Source organism: Oncorhynchus mykiss, chromosome 9 (assembly GCF_057628025.1).
Source record: "Oncorhynchus mykiss isolate SJ-2025 chromosome 9, ASM5762802v1, whole genome shotgun sequence".
In the NCBI taxonomy this organism is placed as follows: Eukaryota; Metazoa; Chordata; class Actinopteri; order Salmoniformes; family Salmonidae; genus Oncorhynchus; species Oncorhynchus mykiss.
In genome coordinates this window covers 55,034,996-55,054,355 of record NC_143030.1, presented here as the reverse complement: position 1 = coordinate 55,054,355, position 19,360 = coordinate 55,034,996, and the positions used below count along the sequence as shown (strand labels likewise).

The window sequence follows — 19,360 nt, the reverse complement described above, 5'->3', positions numbered from 1 at the left end:
ATCTTTCGGGATTCATCCGATGGCATTGAGGGGTTTACCACATCAGTCACTGGCTTGATTATAAGTGCATCGATGACTTTGTCCCCACAGTGACCGTACGTACAGATCCCAACCAGAAGCCATGGATTACAGGAAGAATCTGCACTGAGCTAAAGGCTAGAGCTGCCACTTTCAAGGAGCGAGACACTTATCTGTACCCTTATAAAAAATCCCACTACGAACCATCAAACAGGCAAAGCGTCAATACAGGACTAAGATTGAATCCTACTCTGATGCTCGTCAGATGTGGCAGGCTTGCAATCACAGATTACAAAAGGAAACCCATTCTTGAGCTAACCAGTGAAGCGAGCCTACCAGACAAACTTAATAATGCCTTCTAGGCAAGCAACAATGAACCATGCATGAGAGCACCAGCTGTTCCAGGCGACTGTGTGATCACTCTCTCCATAGCCTATGTGAATAAGACCTTTAAACAGGTTAACATTCACAAGGCCAAACAGATTACCAGGATACCTATTCAGGAACCAACAGGACCCTGAACAGCTTCTACCCTCAAGACATAAGACTATAAAGTTAGTTAAATAGCTAACCAAATAGCTACTTTTTTGCATTGACTCATCACATATGTTGCTGCTACTGTTTATTGTCTGTCACTTTATTCCTAGTTATATGTACATATCTACCGTAATTACCTCATACCCCTGCACATGTGTGTTTTTCTTTTCTATTATTTCTCTATTTTCTTACTCTTTGCATTGTTAATAAGGGCCCGTAAGTAAGCATTTCACTGTTAGTCTACACCTATTGTTTTACGAAGCTTGTGACAAATAGCATTTTATTTGATTAAATTTGGTAAAAGAGGGAGAGAGTTGAGCGGTGAGGGAGTGGTAGGAGAGGGAGAGAGGTGAGGGGTGAGGGAGTGGTAGGAGAGGGAGAGTGGTGAGGAGTGAGGGTTGTGGTAGGAGAGGAAGAGAGGTGAGGTAGTGGTAGGAGAGGGAGAGTGGTGAGGAGTGAGGGTTGTGGTAGGAGAGGAAGAGAGGTGAGGAGTGAGGGTTGGGGTAGGAGAGGGAGAGAGGTGAGGGGTGAGGGAGTGGTAAGAGAGGGAGAATGGTGAGAGGTGAGGTAGTGGTAGGAGATGGAGAGTGGTGAGGGGCGAGGGTTGTGGTAGGAGAGGAAGAGAGGTGAGGAAAGGGAGAGAGGTGAGGGGTGAGGGAGTGGTAGGAGAGGGAGAATGGTGAGGAGTGAGGGTTGTGGTAGGAGAGGGAGAGAGGTGAGGAGAGGGAGAGAGGTGAGGGGTGAGGGAGTGGTAGGAAAGGGAGAGTGGTGAAGGGTGAGGGTTGTGGCAGGAGAGGGAGAGTGGTGAGGAGTGAGGGTTGGGTTAGGAGAGGGAGAGAGGTGCGACTATGAATCACTTATGGACGGAGCTTCAAAGAAGGAAATATGATATGCCCTCGAGAGTGGATGAAAAGAAGCAGACAGAAGAGATGGATTATGTTTATTTGTTCATACCAAAAGGCATACTCAAACACTGTGTCAAAAACTTTACGTGCATCCTATACACAATAATTATGTACTTGATTCGAATAAAACAAAGTTACAATATGTTACCATAAATTTCAAATAAACTTTGGTTTAACAGTATACTACTGTAAAGTTTACGGTATTTACGGTAACATACTGTACCTGTTTGCCAATAAGATACCGTAAAAACAACCTTTCTCTTTTTTTACAGTGCACAAAAAGGATGATTTGAACTTCAATTTCTATTTAGGGAGACAGAGTTAATTGTTATGCAGCAGCTCCCAATTTGTTGCCTTTGCTTTAAATTAAGTTGATTTGAAACAATGTGAACTTGAAACAGCTTTCAGTGTGACAGTCATTTTCTGGGGTCAGTTGTGGAATACCTAAAAATTACACTCTGGATATTTACCCATACCCATTTCATATTCAGTCTATTACATTACATTCATTATACAGTTAATGTATTTTCTGTATGTCTATATTTGAATATGAATCTTTCATGAACAATGAGAGTATGCACAGAAATAGACAAACTGAGGTAGCCTCATTCACGGAACAGCCTGTACAGTGTGACACACTACAAAAACATTTGAGAGAACATTGAGCACTGCCAAAGTGAACACTGCCACTAAGCCAGCTTGAACGCACAGTGCACACTCTCCCTCTATGAAATTATTATAATGCTTGTCTTCTGTGCAGTGAGAGATTCTAAAACACAGAATATAAATCATTGTTCTGAAAATAGCTGCTCCTATGCTAGGTACAAGTTCTATGTTACAGTATATTTCTCAGGTCACCAACGTTGTGTAGTTACACACAATATAGCATAAGCTGCTCTTGTGTTACAGTAGATACAAACTCTTTCGTAACATTGCTAAATTTATCAGGTTACCAATATTGTGTACATACACACAGAATAGTATGAGCTCACTCACACTCAAATAGTGCTGCTTTTACAGTACACTCGTATCCTACCAGAGCTTTTTCCCCTTGTGTGGCTCTCTGGACTGACGTTGAGTATAATTCAGTTACCCTACCTATCAGTGCATGGTAAGAGTGGGGTCGAATGCACACCTTGTGCTTGCTCCCTGTAAATTGGATAGTTGATACCGTGAGCTGGAGGTGTAGACAGATACCTCAGACACCGTTCCACTGAAGACATTTACTCCACCTCCTGGTGGACAGGACTACTCCTACACACACTAGGGGTGGAGCAGGTGGCACTGACCTTGCCATTCTCCGGTTGCAGTCCGTTTGTGTCCACTAGCGTCGGCATCAACCAGTCCTTTTCCACATAGGACCTGACCTCCCCTACTGTGCTTCTGTTGTTAGCATTGAGCTCCAACAGCCTGCTGAACATTTCCATGGCAGCCGGGGTGAATCTCTTCCACAAGGGTGGAACTTCCTCCACGGTGGGTGCCTGGCACCAATCAGCAAACTCCTGGTAGAAGTCATCTGAGGTCACGCAGCGCTCCCAGGGGAAGTAGCCAGTGAGGATGCAAAAGATGACCACTCCGAAGGCCCAGGTGTCCAGGCTGGGCTCCACGCTGAGCGGGGGCACCGTCACCTCCTTCTGGCCCTCCTCCAGGGCAACGGCACACAGCTCTGGGGCCATGTAGGGCAGCGTGCCGGAGATGAAGCGAATCAGAGTGCCTCTCGTCTGAGCCAGGCCGAAGTCAGCCAGCTTTACCCGGCAGCAGTGGCTGTCCAGCAGCAGGATGTTCTCAGGTTTGATGTCGCGGTGGACCAGGCCGTGCTCGTGGATGAACTCCAGGGCACTGGCAATCTGTAGGACGCAGCGCTTCACTGCATTCTCTGGGATACCCACCTGGGAGCAGAGGATTGGAAACTGTTAAGGCTTTGTGGTCACTGAGACTTGTCTAAGGTGACTTAGAAGACTGTACAGTGCATTTCGACCATTTTTAACAGTACATTGCGCTTATGGACACTCAAAATGGTATAGATTGACAATATTCACCAATCCTCTGATGAAACACTTTGTACTTAGGTCACAGTTTTACTATATCAAAATCAAACACAATCTTACTTTTGGTTGGATGACAGCAAAAAGGTCCCTCCCAATAACAAGCTCCTGGGCAAAGCCATAGTGCTCATTAGATTGAAAGGCGATTCCGAAGAGACCTACGATGCAGGGGTGGCAGGATAGGTGCAAGGAGATGCAGTACTCCCGTAAGAATCCCTGGAGCTTGGTGGAGGCTTTTGGCATCACTTTAAGAGCCATCGGTGTTCCTGTAAAACATTCCTATTTGTTATGTTTTATAACAACTTGGCAAAATGTTATGACCATAAGAGATGTTTATTACCAGAAAACACAAGAGATAGCAGACGGTATAAATGATATTAGCAGCAGCATTAGATCCAGTATTGGCAGTACTCTATGAAATTTGCTGTTCCAAGATGACGTAGCAGTCGGTCGTGTGTTGTGTTTGTCTTTGTCTTATCCCATGTCTTATCCTGTGTAAATAGCCTGTTTTTTTCCCGTATACATTTTAATCTCACTTTCTACCTATGAACTAAATATACTTTCCTGCAACCCACCTCACCCAATGTGGTACGGATCTGCTATTTCTATTCCTTATAACTGGACCCTCCGTCAGGAGCTAGCCAGCTAACTAGCTACTAGTCTTTGTTAGACACGGCTAGCGGTCTTCACCTTTTAGCTTGGATACCGCCAGCTTTAACTCGGACAATACATGCCAGTCTGCACAGCGCGATATCAACCCAGAGCAGATCGGACTGCTTATCTCTACCACATCACCGGATTCCTCCCACTCTGGATCATTACACCAGATCATCGCAGCTAACTAGCTGCTACCAAGTGGCTACTGTTAGCTAACGCCTCTGTCCCGAAGCAGGCACCAGTTAGCGTTGAGCTAGCCACGAGCTAGGCCCATATACTAGCTAATTCTAGAGCTCAAACTCAGGTCCTGTATGTTCCTAACTGACCCGCTCTGCCATTCATCACCATTTACCCGTTGTTGTCTTAGCTCTCCTGATCAACACCTGTGATTGCTTTTTGCCTCTTTCTAATGTCAATATGCCTCTCTATAAAATCAATATGCATTGTCTACTGCTGTCTAGGCTAGTCCTTACTGTTTTATTTCACTGTAGAGCCCTCAGTCCCGCTCACCTTGCCTTAGATAGCTCTGTTGTCCCACCCCCCACACACGCTGAGACCTCACCTGGCAAACTGGTCCCACCAGAGACGAAACCTCTCTCATCGTCACTCAACGCCTAGGTGTACCTCCACTGTACTCACATCCTACCATACCCTTGTCTGTACATCATGCACTGAATCTACTGTATTCTACCACACCCAGAAATCTGCTCCTTTTATTCTCTGTTCCCAATGCACTAGACAACCAGTTCTTATAGCCTTTAGCCGTACCATTATCCTACACCTCCTCTGTTCCTCTGGTGATGTAGAGGTTAAGCCAAGCCCTGTAGACCCCAGTACCACACCTATTCCCCAGGCACTATCATTTGTTGACTTCTGTAATTGTAAAGGCCTTGGTTTCATGCATGTTAACATCAAAAGCCTCCTCCCTAAGTTTGTTTCACTGCCTTAGCACACTCCGCCAACCCTGATGTCTGAATCCTGGCTTAGGAAGGCCACCAGAAATTCAGAAATTTCCATCCCCAACTACAACATTTTCCTCCAACATAGAACTGCCGAAGTGGGCGGGGTCGCAATCTACTGCAGAGATAGCCTGCAGAGTTCTGTCATGCTATCCAGGTCTGTGCCCAAACAGTTCGAGCTTCTACTTTTAAAAATCCACCTTTCCAGAAATAAGTCTCTCAATGTTTTCGCTCACAGTTGTGCCCTGGACTCCATATGCAAATTGATTGCCCCCCATTTATCTTCAGAGTTCGTACTGTTAGGTGACCTAAACTGGGATATGCTTAACACCCCGGCCGTCCTACAATATAAGATAAACTCAGCAAAAAAAGAAATGTCCTCTCACTGTCAACTGCGTTTATTTTCAGCAAACTTAACTTGTGTAAATATTTGTATGAACATAACAAGATTCAACAACTGAGACATAAACTGAACAAGTTACATAGACATGTGACTAACAGAAATGGAACTATGTTTCCCTGAACAAAGGGGGGTCATAATCAAAAGTAACATTCTGTATCTGGTGTGGCCACCAGCTGCATTTAGTACTGCACTGCATCTCCTCCTCGTGGACTGCATCAGATTTGCCCGTTCTTGCTGTGAGATGTTACCCCACTCTTCCACCAAGGCACCTGCAAGTTCCTGGACATTTCTGTCGGAAATGGCCCTAGCCCTCACCCTCCGATCCAACAGGTCCCAGACGTGCTCAATGGTATTGAGATCTGGGCTCTTTGCTGACCATGGCAGAACACTGACATTCCTGTATTGCAGGAAATCACGCACAGAACGAGCAGTATGGCTGGTGACATTGTCATGCTGGAGGGTCATGTCAGGATGAGCCTGCAGGAGGGAGGAGGATGTCTTCCCTGTAACGCACAGCGTTGAGATTGCCTGCAATGACAACAAGCTCAGTCCGATGATGCTGTGACACACCGCCCCAGACCATGATGGACCCTCCATCTCTAAATCGATCCCGCTCCAGAGTACAGGCCTTGGTGTAGCGCTTATTCCTTCGACGATAAACGCAAATCCGACCATCACCCCTGGTGAGACAAAACCGCAACTCGTTAGTGAGGAGCACTTTTTGCCAGTCCTCTTGTCCAGCGATGGTGGGTTTGTGCCCATAGGCAATGTTGTTGCCGGTGATGTCTGGGGAGGACCTGCCTTACAACAAGCTTACAAGTCCTCAGTCCAGCCTCTCTCAGCCTATTGAGGACAGTCTGAGCACTGATGGAGGGATCGTGCGTTCCTGGTGTAACTCTGGCAGTTGTTGTTGCCATCCTTTACCTGTCTCGCAGGTGTGATCTTCGGATGTACCGATCCTGTGCAGGTGTTGTTACACGTGGTCTGCCACTGCGAGAATGATCAGCTGTCTGTCCTGTCTCCCTGTAGCGCTGTCTTAGGCGTCTCACAGTACGGACATTGCAATTTATTGCCCTGGCCACATCTTCAGTCCTCATGCCTCCTTGCAGCATGCCTAAGGCATGTTCAAGCAGATGAGCAGGGACCCTGGGCATCTTTCTTCTGGTGTTTTTCAGAGTCAGTAGAAAGGCCTATTTAGTTTCCTAAGTTTTCATAAATGTGACCTTAATTGCCTACCATCTGTAAGCTGTTAAGAGTCTTAACGACTGTTCCACAGGTGTATGTTCATTAATTGTTTATGGTTCATTGAACAAGCATGTTAAACAGTGTTTAAACCCTTTACAATGAAGATCTGTGAAGTTATTTGGATTATCTTTGAAGACAGGGTCCTGAAAAGGGGACATTTCTTTTTTTGCTGAGTTTAGATGCCCTCAATCTCACGCAAATTATCATGTAACCTACCAGGTACAAGCCCAAATCCGGTAACATGGGCACCCTAATATATATCATTCTGACCAAGCTGCCCTCTAAATACTCCTCTGCTGTCTTCAACCAGGATTTCAGCGATCACTGCCTCATTGCCTTTGTCCGTGATGGGTCCGCGGTCAAACAACCACCCCTCACTTTCAAACGCTCCCTAAAACACTTCAGCGAGGAGGCCTTTCAAATCAACCTGGCCCGGGTACCCTGGTTATTCTTTAATGCCTTCCTCACCATCTTAAATAGGCATGCCACATTTAAAAAATGTAGAACTAAGAACAAATATAGCCCTTAGTTCACTCCAGACTTGCCTGCCCTTGACCAGCACAAAAACATCCTGTGGCGTACTGCATTAGCATCGAATAGCCCCCGTGAAACCCAACAGGGAAGTTAGGAACCAATATACACAGGCAGTCAGGAAAGCAAAGGCTAGCATTTTCAAACAGAAATTTTCATCTTGTAACACAAATTCCAAAAAGTTTTGGGACACTGTAAAGTCCATGGAGAGTAAGAGCACCTCCTCCCAGCTGCCCATTGCACTGAGGCTAGGAAATACTGTCGCAACCAATAAATACATGATAATCGAGAATTTCAATAAGCATTTTTCTACGGCTGGCCATGCTTTCCAAATGGCTACCACACAACCCTGGCCAACAGCTCTGCACCCCCCGTAGCAACTTGCCCAAGCCCCCCTCCCCTGCTTCTCCTTCACCCTTCACGCTCTTTCAGCTGATGTTCTGAAAGAGCTGCAAAATCTGGACCCCTACAAATCAGTTGGGCTAGACAATATGGACCCTCTCTTTCTAAAATTATCCGCCGCAATTGTTGCAACCCCTATTACTAGCCAGTTCAACCTCTCTTTTTTATTGTCTGAGATCCCTAAAGATTGGAAAGCGTCCGCGGTCATCCCCCTCTTCAAAGGGGTAGACACTCTAGACCCAAACTGTTGTAGACCTATATCCATCCTGCCCTGCCTTTCTAAAGTCTTAGAAAGCCAAGTTAACAAACAGATCACCGACCATTTAGAATCACACCGTACCTTCTCCGCTATGCAATCTGGTTTCCGAGCTGTTCATGGGTGCACCTCTGCCATGCTCAATGTCCTAAACGATATCATAACCGACATCGATAAAAGACAGTACTGTGCAGCCGTCTTCATTAACCTGGCCCAGGCTTTCGACTCTGTCAATCACCACATTCTTATCAGCAGACTCAACAGCCTTGGTTTCTCAAATGACTGCCTCGCCTGGTTCACCAACTACTTCTCAGATAGAGTTCAGTGTGTCAAATTGGAGGGCCTCTTGCCCGGACCTCTGGCAGTCTCTATGGGGGTGCCACAGGGTTCATTTCTCGGGCTGACTCTTTTCTCTCTATATATCAATGATGTCGCTCTTGCTGCTGGTGATTCTCTAATCCACCTCTACGCAGACGACACCATTCTGTATACTTCTGGCCCTTCTTTGGACACTGTGTTAACAAACCTCCAGACGAGCTTCAATGCCATACACCACTCCCTCCGTGGCCTCCAACTGCTCTTAAATGCTAGTAAAACTAAATGCATGCTCTTCAACCGATCGCTGCCTTCACCCACCTGCTCAACTAGCATCACTACTCTGGACGGTTCTGACTTAGAATATGTGGACAACTACAGATACAGTACCTACATCTACATCAGTACCTACATCTGGCTAGACTGTAAACTCTCCTTCCAGACTCATATTAAGCATCTCCAATCCAAAATTAAATCTAGAATTGGCTTTCTATTTCGCAACAAAGCCTCTTTCACTCATGCTGCCAAACATACCCTCGTACATACCCTTAGATGTAGTCTATCACAGTGCCATCCATTTTGTCACCAAAGCCCCATGTACCACCCACCACTGTGACCTGTATGCTCCGGCTGGTCCTCGCTACATATTCGTCGCCAAACCGACTGGCTCCAGTCTTTGCTAGGTAAAGCCACACTTTATTTTAGCTCACCATAGCAACACCCACCCATAGCACGTGCTGCAGAGGGTATATTTCACTGGTCATCCCCAAAGCCAACTCCTCCTTTGGCCGCCTTTCCTTCCAGTTCTCTGTTGCCAATGACTGGAACAAATTGCAAAAATTGCTGAAGATGGAGACATATCTCCCTCACTAACTTTAAGCATCAGCTGTCAGAGCAGCTTACCAATCACTGCACATGTACACAGCCCATCTGTAAATAGCCCCAATTACCTCATCCCCATATAATATTTATTTGAGCTATTTTGCACCCCAGTATCTCTACTTGCACATCACCATCTGCACATCTATCACTCCAGTGTTAATGCTAAATTGTAATTATTTTGCCACTATGGCCTATTTATTGCCTTACCTCCTTAATCTTACTACATTTGCACACACTGTATATAGATTTTTATATTGTGTTATTGACTGTACGTTTGTTTATACCATGTGTAACTCTGTGTTGTTGTTTTTGTCGCACTCCTTTGCTTTATCTTGGCCAGGTCGCAGTTGTAAATGAGAACTTGTTCTCAACTGGCCTACCTGGTTAAATAAATATAATAAAATAATAATAATAATTCTAAGGGTAATTTGATACCAAAAACTGACACTTTTCAAGCTACGTGAAATCAATAAAACATTTTATTGTGTCATTGAACCAAAGGAAGCCCTTAGTATTTCAGCCTTTTAAACTATGAGTTGGCTTCTTACCCCTGCAGCGATGGGTGACCAGCAGAACCTTGCCATACTTCCCCCGGCCGATCTCCTTGATAATGTTGAAGTGCTCTTTGATCTCCAAGTGGCTTAGGCTCTGAGCCGTCAGCGCAATCAGTTCATCGATCAGACTGCCATCTGCAAGGCCCAGCTCGATCATCTCTCTCTCTCTGTCTCAAATCTGACAGTCAGAGAGACATGGGTTAATGAATGTAATGATCCAATGCCTCTGCACACTTCACAACAAACAATTATTGGAGATGCACGGATGCGAACACAGTATACAGTCTATACAGTGCATTCATAAAGAATTCAGACCCCTTGACTTTCTCCACATTTTGTTACGTTACAGCCTCATTCTAAAATGCATTAACTAATTTTTTTCACGTCATCAATCTACACACAACGCCCCATAATAACAGAGCATGTATTTAAAATAAATAGCACAAATATCAAATTTACATAAGTATTCAGACTCTTTACTCAGTTCTTTGTTGAAGCACCTTTGGCAGCGATTACAGCCTCGAGTCTTCTTGGCTATGATGCTTCAAGGTTGTCACACCTGTATTTGGGGAGTTTCTTCCATTCTTCTTTGTAGAGCCACTCAAGCTCTGTCAGGTCGGGTGGGGAGCGTTGCTGCATATTTTAAGGACTCTCCAGAGATGTTTGATCGGGTTCAATCCCGGCTCTGGCTGGGCCACTCAAGGACATTCAGATTGTCCTTGAGATTGTGTGTGTGCTTTGTCCTGCTGTAAGGTGAACGTTCGCCCCAGTCTGAGGTCCTGAGCTCTCTGGAGCAAGTTTTCATCAAGGATCTCTCTGAACTTTGCTCCATTAATCTTTCCCTCGATCCTGACTAGTCACCCAGTCCCTGCCTCTGAAAAACATCCCCACACCATGATGCTGCCACCACAATGCTTCACGTAGGGATGATGCCAGGTTTCCTCCAGACGAGACACTTGGCATTCAGGCCAAATAGTTCAATCTTAGTTTCATCAGACCTGAGAATCTTGTTTCTTATGGTCTGAGAATCCTTTAGGTGCCTTTTGGCAAACTCCAAGTGGGCTGTTTTACTGAGGATTGTCTTCCGTCTGGCCACTCTCCCGTAAAGGCCTGGTTGGTGGAGTGCTTCAGAGATGGTTGTCCTTCTAGAAGGTTCTCTCACCTCCACAGAGGATCTCTGGAGCTCTGTCAGAGTGACCATCGGGTTCTTGGTCGCCTCACTGACCATTGCCCTTCTCCCCCAATGGCTCAGTTTGGCAGGGCGGCCAGCTCTAGGAAGATTATTGGTGGTTCCAAACTTCTTCCATTTAAAAATGATGGGCCTCCATCACTCCATCACTGTGTTCTTGGGGACCTTCAATGCTGCAGACATTTTTTGGTACCCAGATATGTGGCTCGACATAGTCCTGTCTCGGAGCTCTACGGACAATTCCTTTGATCTCATGACTTGTTTTTTCCTCTGACATGCGCTGCCAACTGTGTGACCTTATATAGGCAGGTGTGTGCCTTTCCAAATCATGTCCAATCAATTAAGTTTACCACAGGTGGACTCTAGTCAAGTTGTAGAAACATCTCAATGTTGATAAATGGAAACAGGATGCACCTGAGCTCAATTTTGAGTCTCACAGCAAAGGGTCTGAATAGTTATGTAAATAAGGTATTTCAGTAAATTTGCACACATTTCTAAAAACCCTTTTTCACTTTGTCATTATGGGGTATTTTGTGTAGAGTGATGTTGGAATTGTTTTATACATTTTGAATAAGGCTTTAATTAACGTAACAAAATTTGGAAAAAGGGAATACTGAATACTTTCCAAATGCACTGTACCAAGATTATACTGTACCAAGGCAACAGAGCTTCATTTTGAGGTCACTGTTTTTGGTGGTCACAATACAAATGTATTTATCAAGCCAATCCTAATAATGAATCTGACAGTTAATAAAGGGTGAATCACAATCGCAATCTCCAGAAAAGAGATCCATCCATAACCAGTCTTACTACTGTAACTTTATGCATGCCCCTCTACCTCGGTCGACTCGTTTCAACTGAGAAGCACCGGCCCACCCAGCACTCGCTCTGTACCACGGTCATTCATACACACTAATACGACACACTCAGCACTCACTGCAAATCCAAACATTTTACAGTATCACATGGCGTGAAACACATTGACGGCATTAGATGACATGTTATGTAGACATGTTGCAGGTGTTTTGAATTATCCGTGGCGCATTTGTATGGCAAGGTGGGCTACTTGGAGTCAGAACATGCATTCTGTATGGCCTGGTTATCTTATTATGTGACAGCTTAAATACTTCTCAAAGATTGTTACGTTTGTGTAGGCTGAGGTCAAATAAAATAGCAAATAATCACACAAACTGCTAAAAACACAACATCACGGGTTAATAACATACCCAATCAGTGTTATTATCCCACAAAGCACTGTGTAGTGACAGAACATGTTGCTGTAATTGTAGCAGTAGCATTATAGTGTGAATGCATAATTAAAATGTTGACAATAAAGATGGGCTACATTGAATTAATGTTCCAACATTTATTTTAAACATCCTCTTTCATAATTTCCTGTTTGAATGACGTCAACTACTACAGTAAGAAAATCTAATTCCTTTGGACTTGAAATTAGTTCCCGAAATTAGTTATTTGGAATAACTGTATAATATAATATTCTGGAGTGGATGTATGTATACAGTAGTTCATTTTAACGAGAACATTAATCATTAAACGAGATCTCGCTATGAATTTACACAATTAAATTACATTGGAACTCATTTCCAATGTAATTATATTTACAGAAATCTTCAATCATAAAATAGTTAGCAAAAGGAAGCAATGTGTGTTTCACAATCGCTATTGATTGTTTTTCCATGTAAACATTCAATATTGATCAGTTGTAAACTGATCAATTTAGAACACTTTTAGGGTTTTTTGCCATCATATGATGTATCACGCATTATCATTACAAATAATATTTTTTTTGCAATACCACAAGCCTTCTCTGCATGATGTATTAATGCACATTTTGTAGGTGTACATAAACTATAAAATTGGTGTTTAAGTACATATAGAAATCTCATACCCATATGACATGCATAACAAAAACAATTTGAATCGACATTGATCTTACTCAAGCATAAAACATTGCATCAACCAAAATGATCAGAGAACTGACTGATGGTTATCTTACCTTTATAGTAGAGTATCACAAGGGTCTCGATCAATAAATATGCACACATATGTTGCAACAAACACAATACACACACACACACACACAAACCCATACGCACAACCTGCATGCAAGTTGCATGCATGTGCCAGTTAGCGTAGTGGTGAAGCTCAGGTTTAGCGAGTGTCCCTCTGTCCTTCCATCACCTTACTGCAGCTGTGCTGTGGATCACAGGGCTGTGTGGCTGGCTGAGTGGACCAGGGTTAGAGGAGAGTGCTACCACTCGGCTACAGCTAAGACTCGGAGCCCACTTCGACAGCTGATTACAAAACTGGCTGCTGCAAAGGGCACTCACACTCTTACACACACACTGACACACACACTGACACACACACTGACACACATGCTGCTTTATAAAGCAGAAGCACCTTAACTGCTCTTGGAAGATTAAAGGTTCTGTCACTATTGGATGTACCAATATGGGCACATGCCCACACACTCACACTCACGCTCGCACACTCACACAAATACACACGAATACAGCCCCCTAGGGAACTACGAGTAAGTACATGTGCTAATACCACTACAACCTCCCAATGTTCTCAGTGCTAACAGGACTGCGTCTATTAAACGACAAATGTGCAGGTGTGTTTAAACATACAGTCATGCATGCTTATCTTGAATAAAGAGTTGAGCACAGTGAAGATACAGTAGTATGGTGTATTATCTTTCCAGTCACAAATGTAAAAGGGGATAAAAAGTTGTTTCCTGATATTTCCTAATTCAACCACATTGTATTTACGTCCTCCTTGCCCTGTAACCAAGCCCATGTACCATGAGAATGTGCTGATTGAACACACCACATACAGTCAGTTCCATAAATATTGGCACCCTTGATAAAGATGAGCAAAAAGACTGTATAAAATAAATTATACAAAAAACTGAGCTACAGTATATTGTATGCTCCAAAAAAAAAAAATGAAATGATATTATTTTATACTAATACAATTGCTCAGAGAAAGAGATTTTGTTTAACAAGTAAACATTTTACCCAGTACCAGGACATTTTAGCCAAAAACCTGGTTGCTCTGCCAGGAGGCTGACGCTTGGCCGCAAGCACACATCAAACTCCACAAAGAAATGTTAATTGTCCAGTAAAATGGCCATCTCAGTCTCTGGACTTGAACTCCATTGAAAACCTGTGGTTTGAATTGAAGAGGGAAGTCCATAAGGGTAGACGAAGGACATCAAGGATCTGGAAACACTATACATTTTTGTATTTTTTGTATTCCTTGTTAAACAAAAACTCTTTCTCTGAACAACTGCATTGGTATAAAATAATATAATTTTCCTTTTTTTGTTGCATGCAATATAGCTTAGTATTTGTAGTATTGATTTTATACAGTCATTTTTGCTCATCTTTATCAACTGTGCCAATAATTATGGATCAGATTTGTATGGCGTTTACCTCACCACACAACACCACAACTGAGTTAAACAGCATGTGGTTAAGCTGAGATGAAGAAAACTCATAAGAACTCAGGAAAGCATTCTTTATCTCATTAAAGAATCTAAAGCAGATTTTAAAAACTCAATTTGGCAAACCATATATAGCTACTGGTGTTGCATCCAGCATCCAGCCTGTTGCATCCAGCTTTCTATTGACCTTTGGCCAGCTGGGTCACTACTAGATTGTCCAGGCCGAAATGGATCCAGGTCCAGTGCAACAGGGGGCTTATCTGCAGAGCCCGAAGTGCCGGCCATGAATGCACTCAAGCAGTGGCACTCACACACACAAACATATCCACAGGGATATGTATGAAGCAACCTGGACTAGAGTGGTGGTCTTCAGAGTCCTCACTCATCACCCCTGACCCTAGTTATTCTGGGGTCTATAGGCTGCTCAGATACAGGGGTGGATTGGCTATCTGGCAATTCTGGTAATTGCCAGATCGTCTGGACGATTATTTTGCTTGGATGGGCTGGTCGAAATTGCCACACACAAGAATATTTTTTATATATATAAAAAAATAAAACAATGAAAAAGGTGAAATGGCCGGTGGCCCATGGGCTTGTTAAGATTGTTTTTAGATACATTTTGGGGTAATTACTTTGATATACTAATCTATAATGAGCCTTTGGCTGATCAGGGAGCAACAGCCGGCCTCCCTACCAAGATGGGCCAGCCTGGTTTTCTGAGCTGAAATGTAAATTCAGCATCAGCAAAGAGACCTGCTCTGACTCTGTCATCAGACAGTCAAGATCATGGATCGTAAAAAATGGAAAGGGTGCATATAAACGTAGAAAAAGCACATTCAACATTATCACCTCACTTAAAAATAATTGACCATGATTTGGTGCATTACCCTTCCCCTGCCCCTGTGCCTGTGCCTGTGCCCTCGCTGGGGCCTGCTGCTGTGATGAGCGAGCCACTCTCCTCTCCTCCCATGCGTTCGAGAGAGAAATGCGTTCTGAACATATAACATTTCAAAATGCAATTGAAGTAAAAACACAGCTTTGAAAGCTTCGTCCCTTTGTCCCTGTTGAAGAGAGGAGGGTCTCAGCTTCCTGTAGGTATATATTTATTTCTCAACTCTTAAAAATCAACTTAATAGCAACTATTTTGCAAACAAAATATTTAATATGGCTTTGAGATATTGAGTGTTGTGCCTACAACTGCAACATTTTTTTTAGGACTAGCAGTGGGTATTATATTTACAGATAACAATCGAGTTAACGTGTTTTTTAGGACTAGCAGTGGCTATTATATTTACAGTTAACAATCGAGTTAACGTGTTTTTTAGGACTAGCAGTGGGTATTATATTTACAGTTAACAATCAAGTTAACGTGTTTTTTAGGACTAGCAGTGGGTATTATATTTACAGTTAACAATCGAGTTAACGTGTTTTTTAGGACTAGCAGTGGCTATTATATTTACAGTTAACAATCGAGTTAACGTGTTTTTTAGGACTAGCAGTGGCTATTATATTTACAGTTAACAATCGAGTTAACGTGTTTTTTAGGACTAGCAGTGGCTATTATATTTACAGTTAACAATCAAGTTAACGTGTTTTTTAGGACTAGCAGTGGCTATTATATTTACAGTTAACAATCAAGTTAACGTGTTTTTTAGGACTAGCAGTGGGTATTATATTTACAGTTAACAATCGAGTTAACGTGTTTTTTAGGACTAGCAGTGGGTATTATATTTACAGTTAACAATCGAGTTCATGTGTTTTTTCCACTTCCTCAGGTTTTGAACCGCAAACAAATTAGCCTATGATATTAATGTACATAAAGATGTATGTAATTAATCTCTATTAAAGATATATTATAATAATAAGGAAATTATGGAGTCCTATTTTGACAGGGAGTTGGCAGAGCATGCAGTAATGTGGGCTGTGTGTGGATAAAGTGTCAGGGCCGATATGTTGTCCCAGGCTGCCCCAGCTCAGATACAGATACTGTGTCTGTGCATCCTATTCAGTTTGGTTATGTTTAATGTTATGTCTATTTCAATGTGAATTCCTGATTTCCTATCAGTGTATTGGGTCAGGTACGGAATATTATTTGTCTGCACAACTGTTTTATCATTTAAATGTACTGTCATTTTGAACAGCATCAATAATAGCTCCTTTGTGGGCCATGACAAACTACTTTGAGCCATGCATGATTTTGTGTACATTGTGTAGTGTCTAAATGTTGCTCATCACATTTCAGTGTCAGAGTTGACCCAGGCTGTCATGTTTTGGAACTATGACATGGTAGGACAGAGGTCCTGGTGTCCCTCCCTTCCAACCTGTCCCCAGAGTCTGTCAGGAATGGAATTACAGAGTGGTGTAGAAAGGCAACCAGCTCAACACAGCTGCAATTAGGCTAACATTTCCAAATAGGTGCTACACTAAAAGTTAATAACTCCCAGCTGTTCTGGACATTAGTCCCATAGAAAGATAGAGGTATAGTTTTGCATGCGCACTGAGTTTACTTATGCAGTACATGATTCTTCAGAAGATCAACAATGTATGCTAGCTATCAGATTTGTACATGGGTAACAAACCTTGGGATCACTGAGTGTCTTTCCATTCAGAGAATGAAACAATTCATCTCAAACCACACACACACACACCCGTTCCAGGCCACCTGCTGTTAAGAGAAAATATGTATTAATTGTTTATAATTATTCAGGGTATCAGGTATCTTGATCGTGATAAACTGCAGCTTTACTGTCCAAGTCTCAGTGACACATGGTCTTATATAGGCCATACTGCTTGACAGCTCCACTAGCCACCTCACCGCTCTGTGCCCTCAGCTGCTGCCTGGCCTGGCCTGGCCTGCCTGCCGCAGGAACTACTGAACCCAAGGCCTCAGCATCATCACATCACACAAAGTGTGAGAAAAACCCTCAACGAATGTTGACATGGAGCTCCTGGCAATTTTTGAAATATGCCTGCTGGACATTTATTTACACATACATGCTTTGTTACATAATCAAATACCCATACACATAATGACTTTTGTCTTAAAGACAAATAATATGCTACTTATCAAGTAGCGCCTAATGGGGACTGACGAACAGTGTTTCCTAGAAGAGGGCAGCAGAGCAGCATGCTCAGGCAAGGGCATGCGTGTACGAAAGCATATTTGTAATGCCTGTCTGCAGTATAAATTGTTGCTGGTTGACACAAAGTAAGGGAATGGTGCTGAGGAAACGGTGCTGCTTAATATAGAAAGATTAATAAAGAGTCATTCTGAAGGAGATGGGTTACACAGTGCCCGCTGCAGATGGAGTGGGTGAAGACAGGCGAGTGAGATATCGTTTCAGCCTGGCATGCCACTCATCTCAGTGAGCATGGCCCATGTGGGATCTGAGGGATCTGTCCCATGTGACACATTTAGAATAGTCATGTACGTCCATGCATCAATGAGATATCATTATTTTAGTCCAATGAATTTGTTTGGCAATGCCTTGCACCTTTTGGTGTAGGAAATGGAGCTGTACAGTAGTTGCAGGTGACTGAGGGCAAAAGTTGACTGGTGGGTTTAGCCATGCTGGTTAATAAATGGTCATCAAAATGCTCAGTGTGTGTGTTTTATTATTGCCTGGCACAGCCAAGGAAAATATCAGTGGAGCAGGAACCAGGGTTGCGTTATGTGGCACATGGCACGACATTGGTATTAGTAAGGCTATGTAGCTGGTGATCACGCTCTGTTTCTATTTAATACCAGAGCCCCTACAGTATCCACACAGCCCTAATCCTGCTACAGTCGGAGTCGTAGCAGCAGTGTTAATTGGGGTAATTGTGAGGCATGAGGCTGCCTGCTGCCGGGCCTTGTGGAGTTATTCCTATAATGGAGTAACAGGGTGGCAGTAGGATTCCTTGGGGGATTCAGGGGCGTGAGGGTATCTGAAACATTTCCTCTCTGTCTTCCATGTGACAGAGACAGTGTTTTGTTTTGTCAACAAAGAGCGTTATGGCAGGGACTTGTCTTACCACTGGCCTGTCTATGAATAGCTTGTCAAATTGGCAATACTCTCTCAACGTGTTCCATGACATGTACTACAAACTAGTGGAGCAAACAATTTTAATCCTCTCATGTAAATTAAAAACAGCAGGGTACAATTATTCATCTTCGTGCTAATTTTTACAAATCCAAATGTAATGGTGATTCTGGAGTTTCCCCAAGTTGCTATTGACTCCATTGTAGTATCAGGACACTTTTAAAATAATGCATATAGATTTCTAAATACCTGGAATGGGTTGAAAGTTCCTGGTTCTCAATTCCAGATCTTTTTATTTTTAGCTCACCAGTAAATGAATCTGAATTTGTTCAACCCCGGCCCCAATCCTCACTACTACAAAGCCCACAAACAATTGTGAAATGCTTTCATTACTTACAGTACAAGCATTATATGCATATAAACTCCATGGTCATTACACTGTGAAGTCACTGAATCCACATTTCTAGAGCACAGTGGCTCCAGTGAATATTTATAGCATTGGACTGCTGCAGTTTACAAGCTTTGGTAATGATGTGCAAAGCGCTGTAACCTATGGCATGATGACATGTTGACAACAAAGGTATTTACTGTAATCCTTACAGTGGTGATTCCTGCATTTATCTCAGTCTTTCTTTGTTGAATAGATGACATTGGCAAAGTAGTGACCTCCCTCCCTCCATCCCTCCCTCTATTACAGATACAACACACAAACACAAGTACAAACACACACACACTTGAACACAAACTCATGGAGCATTTGCTTACATTTATAATTGAGTAATTTAGCAGACGCTCTAATCCAGAGCAACATACATTCGTGCATTCATCTTAAGATAGCTAGGTGAGACGTCAATATATAAAAGTCGTAGCAAGTACATTTTATTATCAGAGTCAGTGCTAGTTGGAAAAGCTAATGGAATATGTCTAAGACTCTCATTTTCAGAAGATGGGCAGGGACTCTGCTG

At 43.1% G+C, this 19,360-nt stretch overlaps 1 protein-coding gene across 1 annotated transcript; it reads right to left on the bottom strand.

The window, feature by feature from the left end:
- Positions 1-1,481: 1,481 nt before the first annotated feature.
- Positions 1,482-13,417, bottom strand: si:dkey-8e10.3 (serine/threonine-protein kinase SBK1). Its single transcript, XM_021616065.3, has 4 exons — positions 13,101-13,417; positions 9,704-9,887; positions 3,569-3,771; positions 1,482-3,349 (listed from the first exon to the last, which is right to left on the bottom strand). Exons 2-4 carry the CDS (start codon positions 9,864-9,866, stop codon positions 2,684-2,686), a joined length of 1,032 nt encoding a protein of 343 aa, XP_021471740.2. The 5' UTR covers positions 9,867-9,887; positions 13,101-13,417; the 3' UTR covers positions 1,482-2,683.
- Between the last annotated feature and the right edge of the window lie 5,943 nt (positions 13,418-19,360).